At 59.2% G+C, this 23,868-nt stretch overlaps 1 protein-coding gene across 1 annotated transcript; it reads left to right on the top strand.

The window, feature by feature from the left end:
* The first annotated feature begins 1,214 nt into the window (after positions 1-1,214).
* Positions 1,215-22,773, top strand: MMP15 (matrix metallopeptidase 15). The gene is made up of 10 exons (XM_003916959.4): positions 1,215-2,168; positions 13,056-13,204; positions 13,837-13,965; positions 15,747-16,054; positions 16,408-16,569; positions 17,489-17,742; positions 18,099-18,237; positions 19,088-19,238; positions 19,390-19,505; positions 20,883-22,773. The coding sequence occupies exons 1-10, from the start codon at positions 2,007-2,009 to the stop codon at positions 21,320-21,322; spliced, it is 2,010 nt and encodes a 669-aa protein (XP_003917008.1). The 5' UTR covers positions 1,215-2,006; the 3' UTR covers positions 21,323-22,773.
* The last annotated feature ends 1,095 nt before the right edge of the window (positions 22,774-23,868 follow it).

Here is a 23,868-nt window from a genome sequence, read left to right as displayed (position 1 = left end):
AAGCTTGAGCCACTTTTCCTAGCCCCAAACTTTTTTAAATTGGCTAATCGGGACTAAATATCATGAAAGAGTGCAACGTGGTCAATTAAACAAGGACAGCCCTGTTGTCTGTGTCTGAAGACCACTGCACATTTCCCAAAAGCAAATTTCAAAGTGGAGAATTTAGAAACCCACTTCCCAGATGAGGGATCCTACAGAGAAGTGAGTCCGTGGAAATGATGAAATTGCCCGGTTCCTTTCTCTAAATTCCGACTTCCTTTCCCCAAGGACATCCCAGGAGGGTTCAAATGCGCGCTCTCTAAGGCGCCCTGCCAGGTCTCCTGATTTCCAGTTTCCGGGAGGTGAGGCCGGCTGGGGTGCCCCGCGGGCCTGCTCTAGAGAAAACCGCCCTCAGGTGAGGACAGCTTCCATTTCCGGGTCTGAAGATAAGGAATACGGTCTCCGCCCTCCTGCCTGCCGCCCTCACCCACTGACCACGCCGGTCAGTCTCCAGGGTTGCCCTTGGCCTGGCCCCCGGGTCTCGGTGGACCTTCGACCCGGGCCTCCCAGCTCTGGCCTCCTGCATCCACCCCGCCCCGACCTCAAGCTGCTTCCGGAATAGAATGAACGCCAGCTCATTAAGTTTCGCGGGGAGGTGTGTCCACCCGCCCCGCGCCGCGTCGGGCCACACTGTCGCACTTCACTCGCACTAGCCAGTGGCCAAAGTGCTTGGGCACCTATTGCGCCAGGCCAAGAACCGGAAGCCTTACCTCGCACTCACTCCAACTCTGTGCCCCACATTCCCGATAAGAACATGGAGACTCGGAGAGATTAATTTGCCCACGTGCAAGCTGCAGCTAATGGGCGGACTCGGAACTTGAACCGTGTCCCTCCTAAACCTGCCCCTTGTCCGCCGCAACGCGCCCTCGACGCGCACAAAACCCTCACTTTGATAATGAGGAAAGTTACTCAATGGCCAGAGACACCCTGTGGCTTTTGAAAAGAGATTTCAGGCTGACAAATTTCCATATATATATATATAAAACGACTCTTTGGTCCCTCCCCTAAGACCTCCTTCCCGTCCCCCTCAGCCTCAGTATCACCCCCAGCCACCAGGTAGGATCCCTAAGGAGGAGTCTTCATTCCTCCCAGGCAGGGAGACCACGCCTTCCCTGCTTCCTCCCTCCGCGGGGGATCGCGTTGGAGGTCACCCCTGTCCCCCAGACGCTGGGTTGAGAGTGACGCGGGGTGGGCTGGAGACGTTTCCTCCCCTCTGGGAAGAGTAAATGGGCCGCCCACCTGCCGGGCCTCGGCCGCCCGCACCTGCTCGTGAGAAGCCGCTGGCTGGGGCACCGCCCCCGGTCCCCGCCCGGGTCCGCGCACTGGGAGCACGCTGGCCCTTTAAGAGCGCGGCGGCCGCGGCGCGCGGGGAGGAGGGCTGGGAGCGCCCGGAGCCGCGCTGAACTCGCCGGGGACGTCGGGCGCCCGCTCCTTGGCTGGCTGGCTGGTTCGCTCGCTCGCTCTCTCGGGTGGGCTCCCTGCGCCTCCTCCCGGGACTGCGTGGGGACCCGGGCCCGGTCGGGCGCGGCGGCGAGCAGAATCCCCGGGCAGGAGGCACGCGCTCCGGGCAGCGCCCGGCCCCGGGCATGGACAGAGGGAGCTGGGCGCGCAGGGGGCGCCGCGGGACCGGGCGGCCGGAGCGCTGAGCCAGACAAAGGCTCCGGAGTTGCGCTCGCTCTCGGGAGCCGGGCCCCAGGCTCTGGGCGCCAAGGCTGCGGGACCCCGCGGGGGGTAGCTCCGGCCGGCCCCCTTTCCCGCCCGCTGATTCCGAGCTCCCGGACCTGCCCTGCCCGCTTCTCCTCGGGCTTGGGAATTTGCCGAGGCGACCTAGGCGGCTCCAGCGGGGACCGGGAGCCTGAGGTGCGCCGCGCGCCCGCCGGGCCAGGAGCCAGGGAGCGTCGCAAGTTTCCAAGGCGCGTGCGAGGACCCGGCGTGCAGTGTTCCGGGCCGGGCTGGGCGCCGAGAGCATGGGCAGCAACCGGAGCGCGCCCGGACGGCCAGGCTGGACTGGCAGCCTCCTTGGCGACTGGGAGGAGGCGGCGCGGCCGCGACTGCTGCCGCTGCTCCTGGTGCTTCTGGGCTGCCTGGGCCTTGGCGTAGCGGCCGAAGACGCAGAGGTCCATGCCGAGGTAAGACCCCCGCCGTGCCCTTTGGCTGCGGGCTGGGGGCTTAGAGAGAGAGGCGCCACGCCCGCAGCCTGAGACGTGGAGGTGGAGGGAGCGGAGACGCGCCCCCTGTTCTGGGCCGTGGCGGGGAAGAAAGGAGACTTGGCAGGCTGCCCCTCCCCAGCTCGCCCTCTGCAGCGCACCTCTTCCCAAACCCTGGAGGGCGCAGGGCTCGCGCCTCCCCGCTACTCCGAGTACAGCCCTGTTCTGGGCACTGAGCCCCCACCCCGGTCCCCCCACATTCAGCCTGTGTCCCGGGAGCCGCTTCCGCCGCCCCCAGCCCTTGCCTCCCCTCCTTCCTTCCCTCCAGGGCAGCCGATTCCTCGAGAGCCCGGCTGGCGCGCAGTGGCGCTCTTTGCGAGTGGGGAGGGGGCTGCTCTCGGGGACAGCCACAGGCGGAGCAGGAGCTGGGCAGCTGGGCAACAGCGCTCCTGCCCAGGTAGCCTCTCGTCTGGGTGATAGCGAGGCGCACACGGCGGGCCGGGATGCGGGGGGATGGGTGCAAACAGCTGAGGCAGCGGACTCGGGTTGCGGGGGCGCTTTGGCTACTTTCTTGCGCTCTTGCGAGGAAGCCTGGCCACGCCCGGGCGGGGTCCTAAGGACGGACCCTGCCTCCCACAGCGCTTCCTTCCAACAGCTCCCCTACGTCGAAGCCCCGGGTGGGAGAGGGTGGACCCCGCGCCTCTTTTCGCTAGGAGCCCTCTTGGCGTCCCTCCTGGGGCCCCGCTGTGGATGGCTCCGGCGGGTGACCAGGCGCGGCATCCCGGCGTAGAGCCGGGTCCAGCCAGCGCCCCAGCTCCATGGTGTCTCCCGAGCGAGGACACTGAAGGCGCCAGCTCTGTTGCCCCAGAGCAAGAGCAGGATCCTCTCTTCCCCGACTTCTAAGACCTGCTCCCTGCCCCAGATAGGCGGGGAGAGGATTGGGCCGGGAGTAGGGAGAAAGAACCACCCGGAGCCGCTTCTGCACGGTGCTCAGGCCTTGGTGCCCTTGGGCTGCCCGGGCTGCGGGCCGGAGCGCCGTTTCTATTTGCAGCTAGGCTGGTGCTCCCTCCCTGGCCCACGGCGGCTTTCCCATCTCCCCGGGCTCCCTGGGAGATTTTTCCGATGGAAGCTTGCCCTTCCCCTCCCTACTTTAATAAAAGCATAGAGGAAGGGCAGGGAATTCCTCCTGGGCTCGAGTTACACCTCCCAGCCAGTTCCCCACCTGCTCTGTCCTCCCTCCCTGGCCAGGCCAGGGAGAGCTGCAGGAGCCAGGCCCTGGCAGGAGGCAGGATAGGAGCCCCGCCCCAACCCAGTCTGGCCACCCTCCCCCACCCCATTCACACAGGCAGGCAGGAGTTTTAGGGGGCTCCTGTTGGTGAGGATTACCCCTCAGTCAGTGACCCAAGTACTGGGTGGAGAGTGCCGTTTGGGCCCACCTGCCACTCTGGGCTGGAGTGCCAAAGAATTTCAAGTCATAATCCCACCCTTGAGTTTCTAATTTACTTAGGGATGGTGTCTGTACATAGGAAGCAGTGATGGAATTTGATGGCTGTGCATTGCTAATGGCACCCTAGCTGGCCAGGAGCTGCTCTGGGGTGCAGGGACCTGTAGTCGGAGGGGGCTTCACTGTCTCTCTCTCTTCTGCTTTTCCGGTTCCATCTCACCCCTACCCCAGCCCCCCAGTTCAGGGAGTGCCCACAGCTCAGTGCTGCCAGGGAAGAAGCTGTGGTTGCATTATCACAGACCGTGCTCCTGATCTGGAGATTGTGACCGTCCTGGAGCCCTACTCCTGGGGAGACACTTTGGTTGGACCTGGGCAGTGGCTGGAAGAGACCCCGGAAGGTTTAGGAAGCCCTGGATGTTGGCAGCCATGCAGATAGAGGGCTAGAGACAGGTGGAGTATCCCAGCTCCTACAGTTGGCTTTGGGTACAGGCTGCTGCTTCTGGAGTCCCATCAGGTCTGGCCACATGTGGGCCCAAAGAGTCAAATGGCCTCAGCAGCCAGCCCATCTGCCAGGAGGCTGTGGCCTCAGACTCCTGGGCCTGGCCTACACCCTGTGTCGAGCCTCCCTTCCTCGGAGAAGGGCTGGCTCTCTCATTCTCACCCCAGCATCCGCACAGCTTCAGGCCTCCAGCTGGGTCACGGCTGGGACCTTCTCGGAGCAGCTTGGCAGTTGAGCCAAGGCCAGCCCCTCTCCACTTCCTCTCTCCCCTCCCAGGGTGGAAGCCACGGGAGTTTCGCGAGGCTGAGACATGAAGGAACCTGGCATGTGCTAGGAACTGAGAAACACCTGCAACCTGCCAGGCCCTAGCCCACCACTGAGCTGCCCTGCCCTATCCCACATTCTCCCTTAGATGTCCGGTCCCAGTCTGTAGTCATTCCGGGCCAGATCCCCACCTGGCTGAGGTGCCCACTGTTGTTCCTGCCCTGCAGGGCTGAGAGTCTCCGGGTTCACCAGGGGAGCTCTTATCTCACCTGTCTCCCCCTACCCCCTCCTCCCAGGCACTATTCAGGCCCTCAGCCTGCTCTGTGGAGGTGACTCAGGCTGCCAGAGTTCACAGGTGTGGTGCCACCACCACCAAAACAGATCCACCCACGCTTCCTGAACAGGCCCACGAGTATCTTCCTAGCCCCTACCCAGCCACAGAGCAGATGAGGCGGCGGGGGGGTGGGGGATTGGGGGCGTCGGCGTGAATTCTCGTTTCGACCTTCAGGTGAGCCACAGTCTCGGGCTTCCTGCGTTTCAGTCTCTACTAGTACTTCCATGCTGGCTCCGGCGGGCCCCACTGGTCTCCTCTTTCTTTTAACAGAGCAAAACTACAGATGCTGTCTTTGTCCACCAGCTAAGAAAAGGGGGTTAATAGCGGGGCCTTGTCATTGGGAATCTACAGAAGCTGAATCTTCTCCCCCTCCCCTCTTGTCTGTGCTTTTTACTCTGTTTTCTTGCTAGTAGCAAATCACTCCTCTCCATGCTCTGTGTCAAGACCCAGCGAGAACTGGTCTGATTGGCACAGCCAAGGACCTAGATCTCATTGGGCCATGCCTTTCACACCCAGCCCTTGCCATGTTTCCGAGTTGGGACTGCCCTTAGGTCCAGCCAGTCATCTGTCTCCTTGCAGAGAACAGCCCAGTGTAAGCTCCTTGTCTGAGCAGTGTATTGGCCTGACCTTCCCATCGTAACCTCTGAACACAAATAACCTCCTTTGCCCAACCCCACGGGATGTCGATACTTAAAAGATATCCATGAATGTGGAGAGGAGCAACATGGAAATAACACGCTATCCCCACCCCCAAAAGAAGACTTTCCCCAAAAGCCCAGTGCCCACTGCTGTCTCTTATGCCCACTCAGGATGGCCACACTGCAGGCATGGAAAAGCCCCTCCCTGCCAAGCGGTTTGTTCTGGCTGTCCCTCTGTGGCCCTTTTGTTGTTTGGTCCAGATGTTCCCTGCCATCATCACCTCTGCCCCGCTGGGAGTTTGACCTCTGCCTCAGGCTAGCTGTGGTGGTCGCTGTGAGCACCACTACTTTCCAGATCAGATCAGAATGGATATCCTCCATATCATCCCAAGGCTCAGGTGATTCCCTCGCTTGGACACTCCAGCAGGAGCAGTGCTTTGGTCCTGGAGATGTGTTTTCTGAGTCAGTAAAGACAGGGAGGGGTTGCGGACCCTGCTCGTATCTTTCTCCTTTACAAAGAGGGTCCTGGGAGAAGCCCACCATTGAGTGTGAGGACTGGGACCCTGAAGGCGGCTGAACACTCCAGACCTGAGACACAGTAGGCACCATCTGGCTGGACAGCCCTGAGTGACGGCTCAGATAGGGCTGCTTCACAGTGGGACACAGGTTCCAGGGATTCCTGAGACCAGAGGCCATGGAGCTGGACCTGGATCCCAGAGGCAAAGAGGGATGCCTCTTCCCTAATCCCATGGCCCTCATGGCAATAGAAGAAAAAGTGTAAGAGACCCAACTCAGCCTCCAGTGACAGGACAGGTGGATGAGCCCCTGGTTCCAGCCATTAGCCAGCCCTTGCAGATGCCCCCCATCCTGCTGCCATTGGCTGGTGGTGATGTAGGCCGAGGTCTAGATCGCCTCTCCAGGGCACTGGCGCTGGCACTGCCTTGTCTTTCCCCTAGGAGTGACTGTCACCCTGTAGGGGTGAGAGTCTAACTCCACGTTCAGCATTTATGAGCATGGCACCTGATACATAGTACAAAACAGTGCACAACACGGTGGCCTACACGCTGTGTCCAGAGCCTGCCTGGCAAAATAGTGCAAAACACAGTGACAGAAGTGAATGGCATTTACTGTTGGGCAAGTCACTGAACCTGTATGAACTTTAGGATTCCTATAAAAAGGGAATAGCAATAGTATATCTGTTTGATGGAGTTACTGGGGAGATTCATTGCATTTATGTGCAAAACACTAAACGCTATGCACAGCGCCCGGCACAGCAGGTGTTATTTTTGAGCACGTTCAACATATTTGTGTCTGTCCTGGACACAGCCTAGGGATGTTTTGTAAGCATTTTCACGTTTAATCCTTGTATTAACTCTTCAAGTGTATATGCTGTCATTACTCTATTTACAAAAGAGAAAACTAATACTGTGAGTCGAGAAAAACGACCCCCACATTCCATAGCCAGGGAGTGGCAGAGCTTGGATTTGAACCCCGCTCAGTCTGGCCTGGAACCCAAGCTCCGAACCCCCATGCAGGGTTAAAGGCTACAGGTCAGAGCCTAGGGTGCCATCCTGTGGAAGTTCCACCATGCAGAATTCTGCTGGGCCCGATCCAGGTGGGAAGGTGTCTGAGGTGGAGCCAGAGCTGCCTGAGCTGTGTGAGCCAAACACAGCTTTGCCCCCAGGCCCACCCAGCCTTGCCCCCATCTGTCCAGCCAACCAAGCTCTACCCTGTGGACAGCCCCATCTAGGAGTCAGCACCTGCAGGGAGGTTTCCAGGTGAGGACCCAAGGCCGGGCCCCCAGCCAGGCCTGAAACTCCTGGCTGACAGAGGCCTGTTCACCCCGCCCACTGGCCAGGGAACCCGGTTGTTTTTTCCTCCAAGTTAAGGAGTGTGGGGCAGGCTGGAAGGCTGCTGGGTAAAGAAGTGGTCAGACCTCAAGACGTCTTCCTCCTTCCTGCTTCTCCTGCTGGACTTCCCCACCATCCAGAGTCCCAGCCCCCACCTGCAACTCGCTTTAAGACCCATGGGAGGGAGAAGATTTAAGCCCAAACTAAGCATGTGTGTCCTAGAAGCGCTGAAATGTGGACCATACTGCCTCTAAAGGTAGTGGGCAATCCACCAAGGAGGACCTGGCTCAACGCCGCCTTTTTTTTTTTTTTTTTTTTTTTTGAGACAGAGTCTTGCTCTTGTGGCCCAGGCTGGAGTGCAATGGAGCAATCTCGGCTCACTGCAGCCTCCACCTCCCGGGTTCAGGCGATTCTCCTGCCTCAGCCACCTGAGTAGCTGGGATTACAGGCGCGTGCTACTACGCCTGGCTAATTTTTTGTATTTTTAGTAGAGACGGGTTTCACTGTGTTAACCAGGATTGTCTCAATCTCCTGACCTCGTTATCTGCCCGCCTCAGCCTCCCGAAGTGCTGTGATTATAGGCGTGAGCTACCACGCCCTGCCCATGCCACCTTCCTTTACTGGCCTTGGGGGTGCTCTCAACCCTGCTTGGTGGATCGGAGTGATGATCTTGGCCCTATTTTGCAGAGGACGGAACTAAGGCTCAGAAAAGTTATCCTAGCCATCTTCCATTGCCCGGAGGCCTGTTACGTGGACTAGCAGTCGGGACCAAGGGGCGGCCCTCAGGGGCTGACTTCCGCTCAGCCTGAGGAAGGGCTAACAGTTGTTGCTGTCTGGAGACAGAATGGGCTGCCTTGAGTGGCAGTGAGCGCCCCCTGTCTGCAGGATGCAGGCTGGATGAGTTTTTGGCCAGCTGTAGTCCGTGGAGGCCTTGGGGGTGGCTGGGCTTTATGGTACTGGGGCCACCCAGCTGGTGAGTGGACTCTTGGCTCTGGTCTGCTGATCTAGGTGGACCTTGTGGGCCTGGAGTGCGCACCCCGCCTTCTGCAAGCTCCCTGGCTGTCCTAGGACTCGTCCCATTCAGCACAGGCTCTGTGCCTAGAGGCTGGGAGTACAGAGCTGGGCACAGCCTTGGCCTGCTCCCTAGAGCCCTCAATACCAAGACTGCAGGGTAGGGGAGATGGGCATGGTGAGGACCTCACAAGGCCACAAAAGGTCTGGGGGCCGGATCCATCGCTGGCAGCCTTGACAAGGCTTCTTTTGTGCCTGGCTGGGCAACTCTGCCTGGGTCTGCTCAGATTGCAGACAGAACCTGGGTGACAGAGGCAAAGCAGAGCCCGGTAGAAAGTGTCCTTATCTCCTGGGGTCTGATAAGGGCCCTGGGGGAGGGTCTGCCGGCCAGCTCTACAGATCTGAGTGCTGGAGGAGCTGGAAGGGCCGGCTGGGGCAGCGGCAGCAGACGCTCGCCCCCTCCCCCACCCCACCCCCACTCCCCCACCGTGGCGGCTGCTCACTGCACAGTATTGATCTAGCAGCTTCTCACACCAACCCTCTCGGCAGCCTGTGGGGGAGGGTGGACTGAGATGGCCCAGCGCCCAGACCCGGCCGGAGATGTTGGGTGTGGGGAGGATTAGGCACCCTTCCCCGTACTGTGCTGGGCACTGCTCCTGAGAAAGGCCCAGTGTCCCCAGCCTGAGGCCAAGAGGAGCTGGTGATACCTCAGAAGCAGCCTGGTCCAATAGCCCCAGTTCCAGCCCAGGTCAGCTCTGTGACCCTGGGTGAGGCACTCACTATCTCTGAACCTTGCTGTCTGTATCATGGGAATGCTCATAAATCTACCTTTCAGGAGTGAGAGTGAGCATTCACTGGACGCTGGAATGGGTGGCTGGCCCATGCCAGACTCAGGTGCTGCGGTTATGGCCTCTCCTGTGTGCCGGGGTCCAGGAACCACCCTTCTGACTCCTGGTGACCCCATATCTCCTTGCCACTCACCTGAAGTGTCAATAAATACTAATGGGATGGGGTCTGGAAGTCAAGAAAGAAATTGGCTAGGTGTGGTGGCTCAGCCTGTAATCCCAGCAATTTGGGAGGCCAAGGTGGGCGGATCACCTGAGGTCAGGTACTCGAGACCAGCCTGGCCACCATAGTGAAACCCTGTCTCTACCAAAAATAGAAAAATTAGCTGGGTGTGGTGACGCACACCTGCAGTCCCGGCTACTCAGGAGGCTGAGGCAGAAGAATCGCTTGAACTCAGGAGGCAGAAGTTGCAATAAACTGAGATCACGCCATCCTGGGTGACAGAGCGAGACTCCGTCTGAAAAAAAGAAATGGCTGAGAGGACCACAGTGGCCGGTGCCCCCCATAGCAGCCCACACCCCAAGCTGCAGAGGGGAGGGGCCCTCATGGCCCCAGAGCCCTCCTTCCCTCCCATTGGACAGTGGGCTTGGTGGCAGAAGAAACAAGTCCTGCTTCATATCCCACCCTACTCTGCCACTTACAGACTTTCTGAGCCTCAGTTTCCTCACCTGAGAAGCAAAGCTTCACCCATGTGGCTCACCCCACCTGTGAGTCTAGGTGGCAGAAAGAGGTTCCTTGTTATTACGGACAGTTTTTACAGTTACCAGGAGAGCAGCAAGGGCTTGAACACTGGCACTGGGAGTCGTGACCTGGGGACTCATCTGTGCCTTTTGCCCAGTGGCAGCAAAGCAGTTCAGCAAGCTCCCCACACTGCCCACCTGGAAGCAGCAGCACCTCCAGCCCCGCCCTCACGTCCCCGCCCCCTGCTGTCTCTTCCCTCCTGTGTTCTCCCACACTTGTCCCACTTAGTGTAGCAGGAAGGTGCTGGGAAACTTCTTCCTGGACCCTGGGGAAAGGAGGAAGCTCCCAATCCTATGGGTGGTATTGCTGCCACCCGGGCAGATTTATGGACACTTGGCATTCAGCCACCCTGAGCACGCTGTCACTGGTCAGGCGTGCTCTGTCAGCTTCGCCTTGTTATCCAGAGGTTTGGCTGGTCTGCACCAAGGCTGTGTTTCTGCCTACCACCCCCCAACTCCCCCAATCACTGCCCAAGGGGTGCCCCCATCCTCAGCCTCTGGCTCTTCACCCCAGGTGACTGAGGGCTGAAACTTGGCTGATAGTGAGATGGAAGCTCTTCACTTTCCTGGAACTCAATACTGCTTCTCTGTGTGGAAGGTCCATAGTGCCCTTGGGACCCTCCTGGCAGCCCCTGAACTGGCCCCGGGATTGAAGGGGCCCCACTGCTGGTCTCTGGAGCTCTTCACTGCAGACAGGCCAGCACCCTCGCTTTCCTCCCCGGGGCCCCAGACTGATCCCCCTGCCGCCCTCCCCTCCTATCACTCTGCAGATACCACTAATCAGCCCCTCAGTGGCCCATGATTGCGCTCCCAGAGATATTTTTACCGTATGCAAATAGGTGATGTAGAGGTGCCCTAATCTGCTGGCAGCCAGCTGCATTCCCTTTGCCGTTAGAGCTGGCTGAGCATCATGGCCTCGCCTTCTGGATCTCCCCAAGCACCTTCAGGGAAACTGTCCTTTAAGGATGGTGGATCTGCCACTCCACACCCCCCAGCACAGGAGCCTTGGGAGAGGTTTCCCATGCTTGGGAAGAACAGGGAGGGTACCCACGACATTGCCAGTATCTTATTGAGCTGTGGGAATGCGCCCTGGGCCAGAAGTGAGGAGTGCTGGTGGAGGGGCCCTGGGGGCCTCCTGCCTCCCTCCGCTCTGGGGTTCTGGTGGAGCCTGGCCCATCACCAGTCTTGGAAAGTCCAGACCCCTCAGCCCTCTTGGTCGACGATGGGTCAAGGAGGCCGAAGGCTGCCTGCCCCAGGGACAACCACACAGGCCTTGGGTCTCTGTCATTTGCACGTGTGTCGAGCACCATCTGCTGCCCAGGGTCGTGTCAGGCACTAGCGTGCACTGCCCATTTCCTCCTCACAGAAACCCGGGAGATGCGGCAGGTCCTGGTGCAACCCCCCTTTTACCGATGACCGACTGAGAGATAAGGAGGTGAAGTCACCTCGGAAATAACCAAGCCAGGCTCTGCCTAGCTCCACCTGTCCCCAGAGCTGGTGGTGGTTTCTCAGCTCCGTGTTTCCACCCCATTGCTCTGGGGCTGTTTCCCGGGTCCTGAGAGGCCTCAAAGCTGTGGCCGCGCATCCAGTCTGCAACCCTGGCAGCTTCTCCATGCTGCCTTCCTTGGCTCAGCAGCTGCTCCGTCTATCAGCAGCCTGGGTACCGCTGAGCTGGCCTGCCCTGCCACACCAGGGACCTGGCCGGGTGCCAGGGCTGGGCTGGTGGATGGCACTGAGAGAGCAAGTGCCTGAAGTATTAGATGTGAGGTTGGTGGCAGGCAGACATGTGAGCTGTCAGCCTAAAGCAACCTCTGTGTCCAGCTACTCCCCTGCTCTCTGGGCCCTCGGGGTGTAGCCCTCACCTCCCAGAGCACTCAGAGGGCTGGCCTTAAGGGCTTCGCATTCTGGATACCCCTAGAGACCCAGACAAGTCAGACACAGACACTTGCAGTGGCCAAGGTCCAGGGCAGCCCCTGGTCTCTGCTCACTGCCTCCCATGGCGGTCACCCTGCTCTTGAAGGCTTGAGGACATGAAGCAGACAGGGCAGAACCCCCTCTCTACCACAGCTCGGCCTGGCTCTGCCCTCTGGCTTGGCCATGCGACTCGTGGGGTGTGGGTTCCTTGCTTTTTGGGTGGGCTGGGTCTCCCAGGAAGACTGTAAGTTCCTGAAGGCCAGGATGCCTCAGCCTAGTCCTCCCGTGGCCCCCAGCTGGCACAGAAGGTGTTCAGAAACATCTGGCAGGGTGGGTGGTAGATGGATGAGAAGACTTGCCAAGCAAGCCCTAGAAAGGGAAGGGCACACCTGTTGTGTACCAGCTTTTTCGAAGGCTGCCTTCCTCAAACCTCACCCCTCAACAGCCCATGGTTCCCCATTCTATAGGTGAGGAAGCTGGGGCCCAGGGAGAATGAAGACTGTAGTAGACCAGGGCCTGGGCTTCAGGCTTCTATCCCGCCCTCCATCCTGGGTGGGTACCTGCATCTGTCCACTCTTTCCAGGAGATTTAAGGTCTTTGGGGAGCAGTGCCAAAGGGTGAGGCCTCAAGAGGTCCTCAATCCTTTTGGGTCCCCAGCAGTCTCCTTGGCCTGGTAGGGGCCGACCCTGGAGGGGCCAGTGCAGTTGTCAGCTACTGTGGACACGGCTTCTGTCCTAATGGAGGAAGACAAATAGCAAACACCTAATCGAAATATACAGTACATTAGATGGGTGATAAGCATGGGGGGAAGGAGGGGCTGCAGGGTATAGCTGATGGGGCCTTTTTAACATGTCAGAGAACACCTCTTAGATAAGGTGGTATGGAAACAACGACCTGAAGAAAATGAGGATGAAAGCCACACAGTTGTCTGGCGGGAGAGTGCCTCAAGCAGCAGGGGCAGCAAGTGCAAAGGCCCTGAGGCAGGAGCGTGCCCAGCTGGGTGGATTGTGGTGAGGGCTGGCTAAGGTGGGGTGACAGAGTGAGGACCTTGTGGCTCCTGTACAAATGGCTTTTCCTTTGCAATGGGAAATCTTCAGAGGGTTCTAAGCAGAGGATTGACCAGATCTGACCTGGCCTTTGTTCTGGCCCTTGTGAGGAGAGATGACAGGGAGGAGGGTGCTGAGGCTCACACGGTCACCTGGACAGGAGGTGATGATGGCTCAGATAGGGCAGCGGTGGTGGAGGTGGTGGGAAGCAGTTGGCACAGGCTGTACATGTTTGGAGGTAGCAGTGCCAGGACCTGCTGACGGGGTTGTGGCTTCTTTGCAGAACTGGCTGCGGCTCTATGGCTACCTACCCCAGCCCAGCCGCCATATGTCCACCATGCGTTCCGCCCAGATCTTGGCCTCAGCCCTTGCTGAGATGCAGCGCTTCTACGGGATCCCAGTCACGGGTGTGCTCGACGAAGAGACCAAGGAGTGAGTTCCCCCCTCATCCAGACCCCACAGACACCTGCCCTCCATCTGGCCTGTTCTAGAGGGCTCCGCATGTGGAGTTTCCAGAAAAGAGTGGCCTAGATAAGAGATGCCAAATGGTTTGGTCCTCCATGCCAGTTCTCATTGGTTGGAGTGGCTGCCCAAAGCCTTGTGTTGAGAAAACTCCAAGGGCAGAATCCAGGCCTTGGCAGTAAGGAGCACGGTGATCGATTAGTGATGTCTGACATGGCCAGGGGAGTGTGGAGGTGCAGTCCAGGAGCTGCAGATGGGAAATCCTAGCTAGGCATGGCTATGAATCTAACAAGTGACATGACCTAAAGCCATGTCCCTGAAAAGAATGCACAGGGCATAACATATCCAGGACAGAAGGCCTTGAGCGACTCTCCATTACTGGGTGATAAAGAGAGAAGGGCTCACCTTGACTGAGCCACTTCTGGGCACTCAGTCTTCCAATATAGGCATTTTGCCCATTTTACTGGAAGTTGAAGCTGAGAGTCCCCCATCCCCACCATGTCATAGGAGGGGCAGCTGGGAAGCCTGGAAGTGGCAGTACCAGAACAGGCAGGTGTGTGGAGGAGAGGCTCCATGCCCACCCCTCTGTGTCCATGTCACAGGTGGATGAAGCGGCCCCGCTGTGGGGTGCCGGACCAGTTTGGGGTACGAGTGAAAGCCAATCTGCGGCGGCGGCGGAAGCGCTATGCCCTCACCGGGAGGAAGTGGAACAACCACCATCTGACCTTCAGGTAGGGGGCTCAGCTGCCCAGGGAGGCGTCTGCCCCTTGGCAGGCCGAGCCTCAGGCCTCCTTTCCCAGAGCCCACCCCAGGGCACCCAGCCTCAACAGACCAGCCCACTCCCACACGGATGAGACCAGCCACACATGCCAGGCAGTCTCCCTTGAGAGAAGGTCAGGACCCTTCAAGCTACTTCCGCCCTGTCCTTCCCCACCTCCCACTGCCCTGCAGACAGGGGCTGGCCTCACTGGGCACAGCTGGGCTACTGCCCCAGCACAGACTGCGGCAAGGGGTGGAGGATGGCTGGGGTGCAGGAATCCAGGCATCCATCAAGTGAACAGGCAAGTCGCCTGCAGAATCCTTGGATCAGGGACCCTCATCCTTTTTGCTGAGTCCTTGAGCCATGTGATTTTGCCCCAAGGGCTCCCCTTTTTGTTCCAGTCTGGCTCTGTTCCCACTCTGAATTCCATCTCCCAAGGAAGAGTGGCTCCTATGGTCACTTAGACCTCAAGCCCCGAGAGTGAATTCAAGGTACAGCCAACTAAAATATTCCCTTCAGGTTTAATGGAAGTCTTTCTAGCACACAGAGCTGAAAGTGATTTATATGCGTAAGAGCAGGCTTCGCCATACTTCATCAAATGCAGGCTCTGGCTACAACTTACTTCCTCTAATCCTCACTGGAACCCTGTGAAGAAAGTAACACACACACACACACACACACACACACACACTTTTCTAACTTAACAGATAAAGGAACTGGCCAGGCACAGTGGCTCACGCCTGTAATCCCAGCACTTTGGGAGGCTAAGGCCGGTGGATCACCTGAGATCGGGAGTTCAAGATCAGCCTGACCAACATGGAATAGCCCGGTCTCTACTAAAAATACAAAATTAGCCAAGTGTGGTGGTGTAATCCCAGCTACTCGAGATCCCAGCTACTCAGGAGTCTGAGGCAGGAGACTCGCTTGAACCCAGGAGGCAGAGGTTGCAGTGAGCTGAGATCGCACCACTGCACTCCAGCCTGGGCAACAAGAGCAAAACTCTATCTCAAAAAAAAAAAAAAGAAGGCCAGGTCCAGTGGCTCATGCCTGTAATCTCAGCACTTTGAGAGGCCGAGGCAGGCGGATCACTAGGTCAGGAGTTCAAGACCAGCCTGACCAACATGGTGAAACCCCATCTCTACTAAAAATACAAAATTAGCCGGGTGTGGTGGCCTGTGCCTGTAGTCCCAGCTACTCAGGAGGCTGAGGCAGGAGAATCCCTTGAACCTGGGAGGCGGAGGTTGCAGTGAGCCAAGATCGTGCCACTGTACTCCAACCTGGGTGACAGAGCAAGACTCCATCTCAAAAAAAGAAAGAAAGAAAGAAAGAAGTTGGAAATAGACTAAGTTACTTACCCAAGGTCACACAGATACTGTTAGAGCCAGGCCTTGAACTCAGGTCTGTCTGACCCTGGAGCTCAACATTCAGAACTGCTCAGCCTGTGTTTCCCAAACCTCACCCATTTGCATCCCATTTTCTAGATCTTTCCCCCAGCTACATAGTACCTGTATTTTAGTTTACTTAATGTCTCTCTTAAAATCAGTTTATTTGCCACAGTGCAATCTTAATTTAATGATATCTTCATGATCTCCTGGATTTGACAAATTCAAATTATGATTTACATCAAAGCAAACTGCCAATTGATACTAACGGGCTTGTTGGTGACCTTGCGTGCCCTCTTGGGAACAGGCCAGCAGAGGACAGTAGGCCCTTGGCCCTGTATCCGCTCACTCATCTCCCACCCACCCCCAGCATCCAGAACTACACCGAGAAGCTGGGCTGGTACCACTCGATGGAGGCGGTGCGCAGGGCCTTCCGCGTGTGGGAGCAGGCCACACCCCTGGTCTTCCAGGAGGTGCCCTATGAGGACATCCGGCTGCGGCGGCAGAAGGAGGCCGACATCATGGTACTCTTTGCCTCTGGCTTCCATGGCGACAGCTCGCCGTTTGACGGCACCGGTGGCTTTCTGGCCCACGCCTATTTCCCTGGCCCCGGCCTGGGCGGGGACACCCATTTTGACGCAGATGAGCCCTGGACCTTCTCCAGCACTGACCTGCATGGTGAGGACAGCTAGCCAGGGTTGGGGGCAGGGCAGGTGGCGCCAGAGCTGGGCAACAGTGCCCTGCTGAGTGGGTTCAGCAGCCGCGGAGCTGGGAGGAGCGAGTTCCCCTGTGTTTGTCTCCGGATCACTACACTCGATTTCAGTCTGTTGTCCCACCATCTCCAAGGGGAGGCAAGAAAGGATGATTGTACCCATTTCTCAGAGAGGGTTGTTGTAGACCAAAAGAGCTCAGCCTCTTCCAAGAGGGAAGCAAGGGCAGGCTCTCTGGCAGCCTCAGCCTGGAGGGTCCGGGGTGGTTAGGTCCTGGGACTGGCCAGAGCTGACTGTGCTGCCTCCTCCTGTCCCCGAAAGGAAACAACCTCTTCCTGGTGGCAGTGCATGAGCTGGGCCACGCGCTGGGGCTGGAGCACTCCAGCAACCCCAATGCCATCATGGCGCCGTTCTACCAGTGGAAGGACGTGGACAACTTCAAGCTGCCCGAGGATGATCTCCGTGGCATCCAGCAGCTCTACGGTGCGTGGGCTGTTACCAGCAGGCTCTGCATGCCGCTCTCAAGTCCCTGCCCAATGAGGAGTAGGCATTACTGCCATCCCCATTTTGTAGATGAGAAACCCAAAGCCCAGTGAGGATTCGTGACTTGCCCACATCATTTGAGGAATAAATGGTGGTGCTGGAAGTGAAACCCAGAGCTGACTGCCTCCAGCGCCTGGCCCTCACTCAAGGCTGTGGCTGCAGGCTAGAGGCCTTGAAGGGACACAGGTGGCACCATTGTTCCTCATGACCCTCCTCTCCTTACCCTTGGCAGTATTCTTACTAGACCACAAGTGCCTCGGGGATCCCAGGACCCACCCCCTCCCACCGTCACTTCCAGCCTGAGCCTGTCACAGCTCTGCTCACAGTGTTGCCAGTTTATCACTTCCCAGTGGCTTTGAGGAAGTGCCACCCCCCACCCAGGGCCCACCCGAGAAAGTCTCCAGCAGTGAGGTCCCCTGGGCCAGTTCAGTGGGCCTGCACCCTGTGCTCACACCGAGCCCTGCTCGGGGCCGGCAGCTCCTGCCATGCTGGGCACTTGATGGGCACCCCTTGCTGCATCCCCAGCAACTTGGAAATGCAGAGTCCAAAACGCCTGAAGCCAGGGCCTGGAGCCTCTGCTGGAGCAGGCTGGCATCCCAAAGGGAATGTCCCCAAGGGGACATGCAGGCAGACACCCTCAGGAGCACAGTGACGCAAGGTCAGTGTGGGGAGGTCAAGGAGGGGCTAGAAGGAGGAGGACCCAGGTCCCACCGAGGATGGAGGCAGGTGTTGGGGAGGGGTCTGCTGTAGCTGGACAGGATTTTACTTTCCACCTGGGTGGGGCTGTGCAGGGGGCCCGGGGCCCAGGATTCTGAGTAGGAACACAGACCTCACTTCTGAACAGACCGCCTCTCTGCAGGTACCCCAGACGGTCAACCACAGCCCACCCAGCCTCTCCCCACTGTGACGCCACGGCGGCCAGGCCGGCCCGACCACCGGCCGCCCCGGCCTCCCCAGCCACCACCCCCAGGTGGGAAGCCAGAGCGGCCCCCAAAGCCGGGCCCCCCAGCCCAGCCCCGAGCCACAGAGCGGCCTGACCAGTATGGCCCCAACATCTGCGACGGGGACTTTGACACAGTGGCCATGCTTCGCGGGGAGATGTTCGTGTTCAAGGTCTGGCCCTGCCTCCCATGCCTGTCCCTGAGCCTTTTCGCTGGCTGCTCTGGGCCCCCTGTCCCACCCTCACTCAGCAGGACCCGAGGAGCCATTAAGCCCTCAGCTCTAGACGAGGCGGAATCCAGCCCGAGAGGTTGAGGGACTTGTCCAGGGTCACATAGCAAGCCCTAGTGCCAGCTCCCCAGCTCAGGGCTGTTTCTGTGCAGCCCTGAGTTTCCAAGCCACTGCCTGCCTCAGTATCTCAGTGTCCTCTCCCTGGGCCCACCCTCACCTGGGAAGGGGTGGTTTGAGGATGGCACCTCTTGGCCAAGGCAGCTTGCCTGTGCTGCCTGCTCACACCGCGCCCTCCCCAGGGCCGCTGGTTCTGGCGAGTCCGGCACAACCGCGTCCTGGACAACTATCCCATGCCCATTGGGCACTTCTGGCGTGGTCTGCCTAGTGACATCAGCGCTGCCTACGAGCGCCAAGACGGTCGTTTTGTCTTCTTCAAAGGTGAGCAGGGGTAGGGTTAGGGGGCTGGGCACCCTTCCTGCCATGACCTCTGACCCTGCTGGACCCAAGGGAAGACGAGGTGAAGGGCCGCGTTGCATGTCTGGTCCTGTGCCCCAACTGTGGGCTCACTCTGGGAGGATGGGGACACAGCAGCAAGGTGGGGACGGGAGGAAGATAGAGGCCAGGGGCAGAGTTGTACCTGCGACCCGGAAGTACCTGGCCACCTCGTGCAGCACAGGGCTCAGCCCTGCTTCCCTCTGTCCTTGCCTCTTTGCCTCCAGCAGCCCCATCCTCATAAGAACAGGTGCCCCCAGCCCACTCCGGGGCCGGATTTCTGTGGTCTGTCTGCAGAGACAAGGTCTTGCAGGGCAGTGCCCCGTGGTGGGTCCGCCGGGGCTCTAACCCCACTGTCCTGAGCTTCAACGAGGCATGAGCGAGGCATGAGGACAGGGCTGCCCCACACTAAAAGCAGGGAGCGCTGGGCCACACACTGAGGGCTGCGAGTGTGCTCCAGGGACACAGCCCCCAGACCCAGAGACCAGGCAGCCCCCTCCCCATACAAGAACTATATGTGTGGGGGTGGGTGGCGTGTGGCATGTACGGGTGTGAGCGGGTGACTTGCTCATGGGAACAAGTGTGCCTCAGGTGTCCGTGAGTGCGGCATGTGATGTGCGGGTGACTGCATTGTATGTTGTCATGGATATGTAGAGGGGTGTGAGTGTGATTTTGTGTGCCTTAGGGGGACAGCAGTGGATGTGAATGGATTTGTGGGCCCAGAAGAGCATTCTTTTCCCACACACACCCCTCAGCCCCAGGCCTGTCCTCACTTTGCCTCCCACCTCTCCTGCAGGTGACCGCTACTGGCTCTTTCGAGAAGCCAACCTGGAGCCCGGCTACCCACAGCCGCTGACCAGCTATGGCCTGGGCATCCCCTATGACCGCATCGACACAGCCATCTGGTGGGAGCCCACAGGCCACACTTTCTTCTTCCAAGAGGACAGGTGAGCAGTGCACCCCTCCCCTAAGGGGAGAAGGCCCCGGCTAGGCCACCCTCAACCTCAGGCCTACCCAGAAAGAATCCACTGCCTATGGGGAATGGGTCCTGGCCCAAGCAGGGTCTCTAGGTCCACAGCCTGGTGCTTTTGGTCGCAGGTACTGGCGCTTCAACGAGGAGACACAGCGTGGAGACCCTGGCTACCCCAAGTCCATCAGTATCTGGCAGGGGATCCCTGCCTCCCCTAAAGGGGCCTTCCTGAGCAATGATGCAGGTACCTGGCCAGCCCCTCCCAGTTTGCCCAGCACCTAATAACCCCTGCTACACACACCATGGGGCAGGGCTTGCCCACGGTCACCTGGCACTATGATGGTGTGTATGGGGGACACGCTGTGTCACGCTCTGGGCTGGGAGCTTACCTAGCTTGACACCCTGGTCCTTCCCGCGTGGTTAAAATTCCCTTTTTACACACAGGCAAACTAATAAACCAGAGAGCTTGAGCAGAGTGCCCAAATCCCACAGCCAGGACGGTACGGAGTCAGGATTCCAGGCCAGTTCTGCCTGCATCCGGAGCTGCAGCTCGGAACTGCCCTGATGCCCACAGAGTCCAGCCGCCCCCAGGCAATCCCAGGGGAGCCTTGAGCCTGAGTGGGGCAGGCTTGGCTCAGAGTGTTAGGGGTGAAAATCCTCCCAGGGCATCGCTCATCTACCTAGAAGGAAAGCCCTGTCTCTGTCATTATAACCGAGAGACAGAGAGCTGTGCCTCTTCTATTTCTCTAGCAAGGTCTCTAGTGCATTTAAGAAAAACCAGCCAGGTGTAGTGGCTCACACCTGTAATCCCAGCTCTTGGAGAGGCCGATGCGAGAGGATCGCTTGAGTCCAGGAGTTCGAGACCAGCCTGGATAACATAGTGAGACTCGATCTCTACAAAAAAAATTCTTTAAATCAGCCAGGTGTGGTGGCTTGCACCTATAGTCTCAGTTATTTAGGAGGCTGCGGTGGGAGGATCGCTTGAGTCTGGGAGATCAAGGCTGCAGTGGGCTGTGATTGCGCCACTACACTTCAGCTTGGGTGACTCAGGGGGGACCCTGTCTGCTTCGCCAGTGCTCAGGCCCGTTACTCAGCTTCTGTATGTGAGCTTGGCACTATGCAGCTGCTCTGATCTCTTTTGCTCACCCCTTGATTGAAACCTGGCCCTGCCTGGTGTTGATGGGATGCTGGCAAGGTGTCCAAGGCCAGAGAGCCAGCCCAAGGCAGCACCAGGTTCCTTCCGCTCTAGAACAACTGTGGGGTGCTGTGTGGCCTTGAGCAAGACCCTGAACCTCTGGTATGAGGTGAAACCAGTTCTGGCAAGGGGCAGCAGGATCCCTTACTGCAGCACCCAACCCAGCAGGCTGTAGGACCCTTCCAGGCCCTACCCCAGCTAATGTCAGTCTGGTCAGGAAGCCCAGGATTCTAGTCGTGCCCTCGGCCCAAAACCCTCTGAGCCTCAGTCTGGCTCCTCCAAGTTGAGAAGGGGAAGATTTGAAAATGCCCAGGGAAGCAAATGACAAGAAGGGCGTTTTGAAGCCCTCGGCATGTCCTGGCCTTTGATGGTCTCACTGGTGGTTGGGCTCGACCTGAAGCCACTCTGGCCTCCTTGCCCCCACAGCCTACACCTACTTCTACAAGGGCACCAAATACTGGAAATTCGACAATGAGCGCCTGCGGATGGAGCCCGGCTACCCCAAGTCCATCCTGCGGGATTTCATGGGCTGCCAGGAGCACGTGGAGCCAGGCCCCCGGTGGCCCGACGTGGCCCGGCCGCCCTTCAACCCCCACGGGGGCACAGAGCCCGGGGTGGACAGCGCAGAGAGCAACATGGAGGATGGGGATGGGGACTCTGGGGCTGGGGCCAACAAGGACGGGGACAGCCGCGTGGTGGTGCAGATGGAGGAGGTGGCACGGACGGTGAACGTGGTGATGGTGCTGGTGCCACTGCTGCTGCTGCTCTGCGTCCTGGGCCTCACATATGCGCTTGTGCAGATGCAGCGCAAGGGTGCGCCACGCGTGCTGCTGTACTGCAAGCGCTCGCTGCAGGAGTGGGTCTGACCCCCCGGCGCTCCTGCTCACGGTGCTCAGGGGGCACCTGTGGTTTTGAGATGGCTCCCAGGGGCTCCCTCCGCCCCCAGGTAGGGGCCCCTCTCAGCCCTCACACACCCTGTCTGCCCCGCCCTCATTATTTATGCCCAGGTGTTTGTTTTGTTTTGTTTTTGGCACCTTACTTGACCATTTGTTTCTGTTTCCCCGACCGGGGAAGGGTGTTTAGAATTTTCTAACTGTAGTTCTGCTCCAGACAGGGAATTAGGCCCCTATCGTCCTCTGGCTTGGCCACAGCTAGGGGAGCAGAGGGGCAGAGGCCCACATTGGAAGAGTAGCCCCTCCTCAGCCTGAGCCCCGGGCCGTAATTGCAGACTCTTTACCCAGTTGGAGACTGGCTGGCCCCCCTGGTCCGCTCCCTCCCAAGTGAGTCTCTCTGGGCCTGAGGAAGAGCTTTCCACCCAGGGGCAGCCCCAGGCCGAAGGGGACCTGGAAGGGAGGTGGGCCGTGGCCCCTGAGCCTGTGTTGAGGCTTGGTTCCTTCCCAGTCCACTTCTGACAGCCTCAGCGACCCTGGCTCCTTGTGCCTGAGAACCCAGCCCACCCCCAGCAGCAACTCCCAGCTCCCACCTCCCCTTGGGCCCACACCTCGTTCCCTCTCTGGAGAAAGGGCCGTGGGCCTGCCTCACCACGGACCAAAGGGAGTATGCCAAGGCCCCTCTCCCCGGGTAGCAGCAGCCTCGCCCCTAGCAGAGATGCCTCCCTGAGCTAGAACCTTCTGTTCCCCCCCTGCACCTCCTCCCTCCCTCTCCCACTCACACCACCAGCCTCAGGGGCCTAAGCTCCAGCTCCCTCAGGCTTCAGCTGCCAGTGTCCTGAGCCCCAGGGAGAGGGGGCTGATGGGTGCCTAGGCCTGGGCAGTGGATGGCCGTGAATAGGTGCCCACCTTTTGGGTGCCCACAGTGCCAGGCACTGGGCATGCGGAGTTCCTCCCTTCCAGCTCCCTGTGCCCGCAGGGTCCTGGGAGGAGAGACACTGGTGGGGATAGGCCAGCCACGCATCAGACTGTGAACCCCACTAAGGAGCCCATTGTGGCCTGAGGCTGCCCTCCTCCGGGGTTCAGCCCTGAGGACAGAGATGCCTCCTTCCTCTTTTCCTTCCCAAAGCAAGCAGGAGGCTGTGGCTGCTGTGGGAAATGGTACTGTACAGCTGGCTCTGCTTCCCCATGGCCCTGAGCGAGTGGGGTCTGCCACCCAGGATCCCCGAGGCGCTTTGGGGGCGAAGAGTTCTGCTGGCCTCTGCGAGTGGTTTCTCGTGCACTGGCACCAAGTGCGGGTCCGGCAGCTTCTGCCCCCTGCAGAACCGGAGAGCCAGCCAAGGGGTGGGGCTGCGGGGGTTCCGTGTCCACCCCCATACATTGATTTCTGTAAATAATGTGCACTGAATAAATTGTACAGCTGGCAAGTGTGTTCTTGTTTGTAAGGCCTTGGGCTGGAGCGTCCAGCTGGAAGGGCGTGCAGGTGGTGGGGGTCCAGCCCTTGCTAGGGTTAGGGGGCTTGACCTCAATGCCAAGGAGACCTTGTTCTAATTCCGTGGGGGCTCCTTCCCGATGGCCCTTGGAAACTAGGCCCTGGGAGGGGCAGAGCTTAGGGCTGCCCTCAAGAGTCCAGAAAAGGGAGAGGCAGGGCACCTGGGGTCACCCTGCCGGGGTGGGGCAGGAGGGAGCATGGAGTTAGTTTGCTGTTTGTTCCTGCTGAGAAGACAACCCAGTTTGCCACAAGCCCTTCCCATCTAGGAGTGGAGGAAGAGCCAGGCCAGGCCTCCCAGGCTGGGTTCTGAACACTAACGGGAGCCCAGAGCCGGGCACAGAGAGAGATGGGAAATGGTGCCACTTTGATTCCAAAAGTTCCCTTCCCCACACATGCTGCTCAGAGTGGCAGACACCCAAGACCTGCCCTTTCATCTTTGAGAAGCAGAAAATCCCACCCAGGCCTGTGCAGGGTGCAAATGATACCCCAGGAGGGCAGGAGACTGAGGCGTCACGGTCCCTTGAGTCTGAGCATGGCTGTGGACCCGGGAGGTCCTCCTTAGCCCCCACATCCATGCTCTTGGCCAGGCCTCTTAGGTACTAGCCTGGGCCCCCAGGAATGTGATGATTTGCCGCAGCAGGGGTCGCACCCCCACCATGGAGCAGGCCAGGCCTCTGCAAGTCCTCAGGCAGGGTCCTTCCTCCTGTTCCAGGCCCAGCCCCCACACCCACAACCGGTCCCATCCCATCCCGCCCCTTCCTCTCTTTGTGTTGAAACTGGCTGAGGAGAGTAGGAAGTGCTGGCCCTTGGAAACCTCGAAGGCCTCTCTCTCAGGCTCATCTAGGAAACAGCCGGTGAGCTCCCCCACCACAGGGGCCTTGGCAGCAGCAGGGGGGATTCCAAGCAGCTGCCATCTTGTCAGCTTTCCTGTGGCAGAAGCCACGGGGTCCCTCCGGGTCCCCTGAGGCCCTAGGGTCCCCCCGGGTCCCCTGAGTCCCTAGGGTCCCCCAAAAGCCCAGAGGTCACCAGG

Source organism: Papio anubis, chromosome 18, assembly GCF_008728515.1.
Source record: "Papio anubis isolate 15944 chromosome 18, Panubis1.0, whole genome shotgun sequence".
Classification (NCBI taxonomy): domain Eukaryota; kingdom Metazoa; phylum Chordata; class Mammalia; order Primates; family Cercopithecidae; genus Papio; species Papio anubis.
This window is presented reverse-complemented; position numbering and strand designations above follow the sequence as displayed.

Coding starts and splice junctions, on each gene's coding strand:
- MMP15 (XM_003916959.4), top strand. CDS start 2,007: ATGGGCAGCAACCGGAGCGCGCCCGGACGGCCAGGCTGGACTGGCAGC. Junction 17,743..18,098: donor GGGAGATGTTCGTGTTCAAG/GTCTGGCCCTGC, acceptor CGCCCTCCCCAG/GGCCGCTGGTTCTGGCGAGT. Junction 19,506..20,882: donor CTTCCTGAGCAATGATGCAG/GTACCTGGCCAG, acceptor TTGCCCCCACAG/CCTACACCTACTTCTACAAG.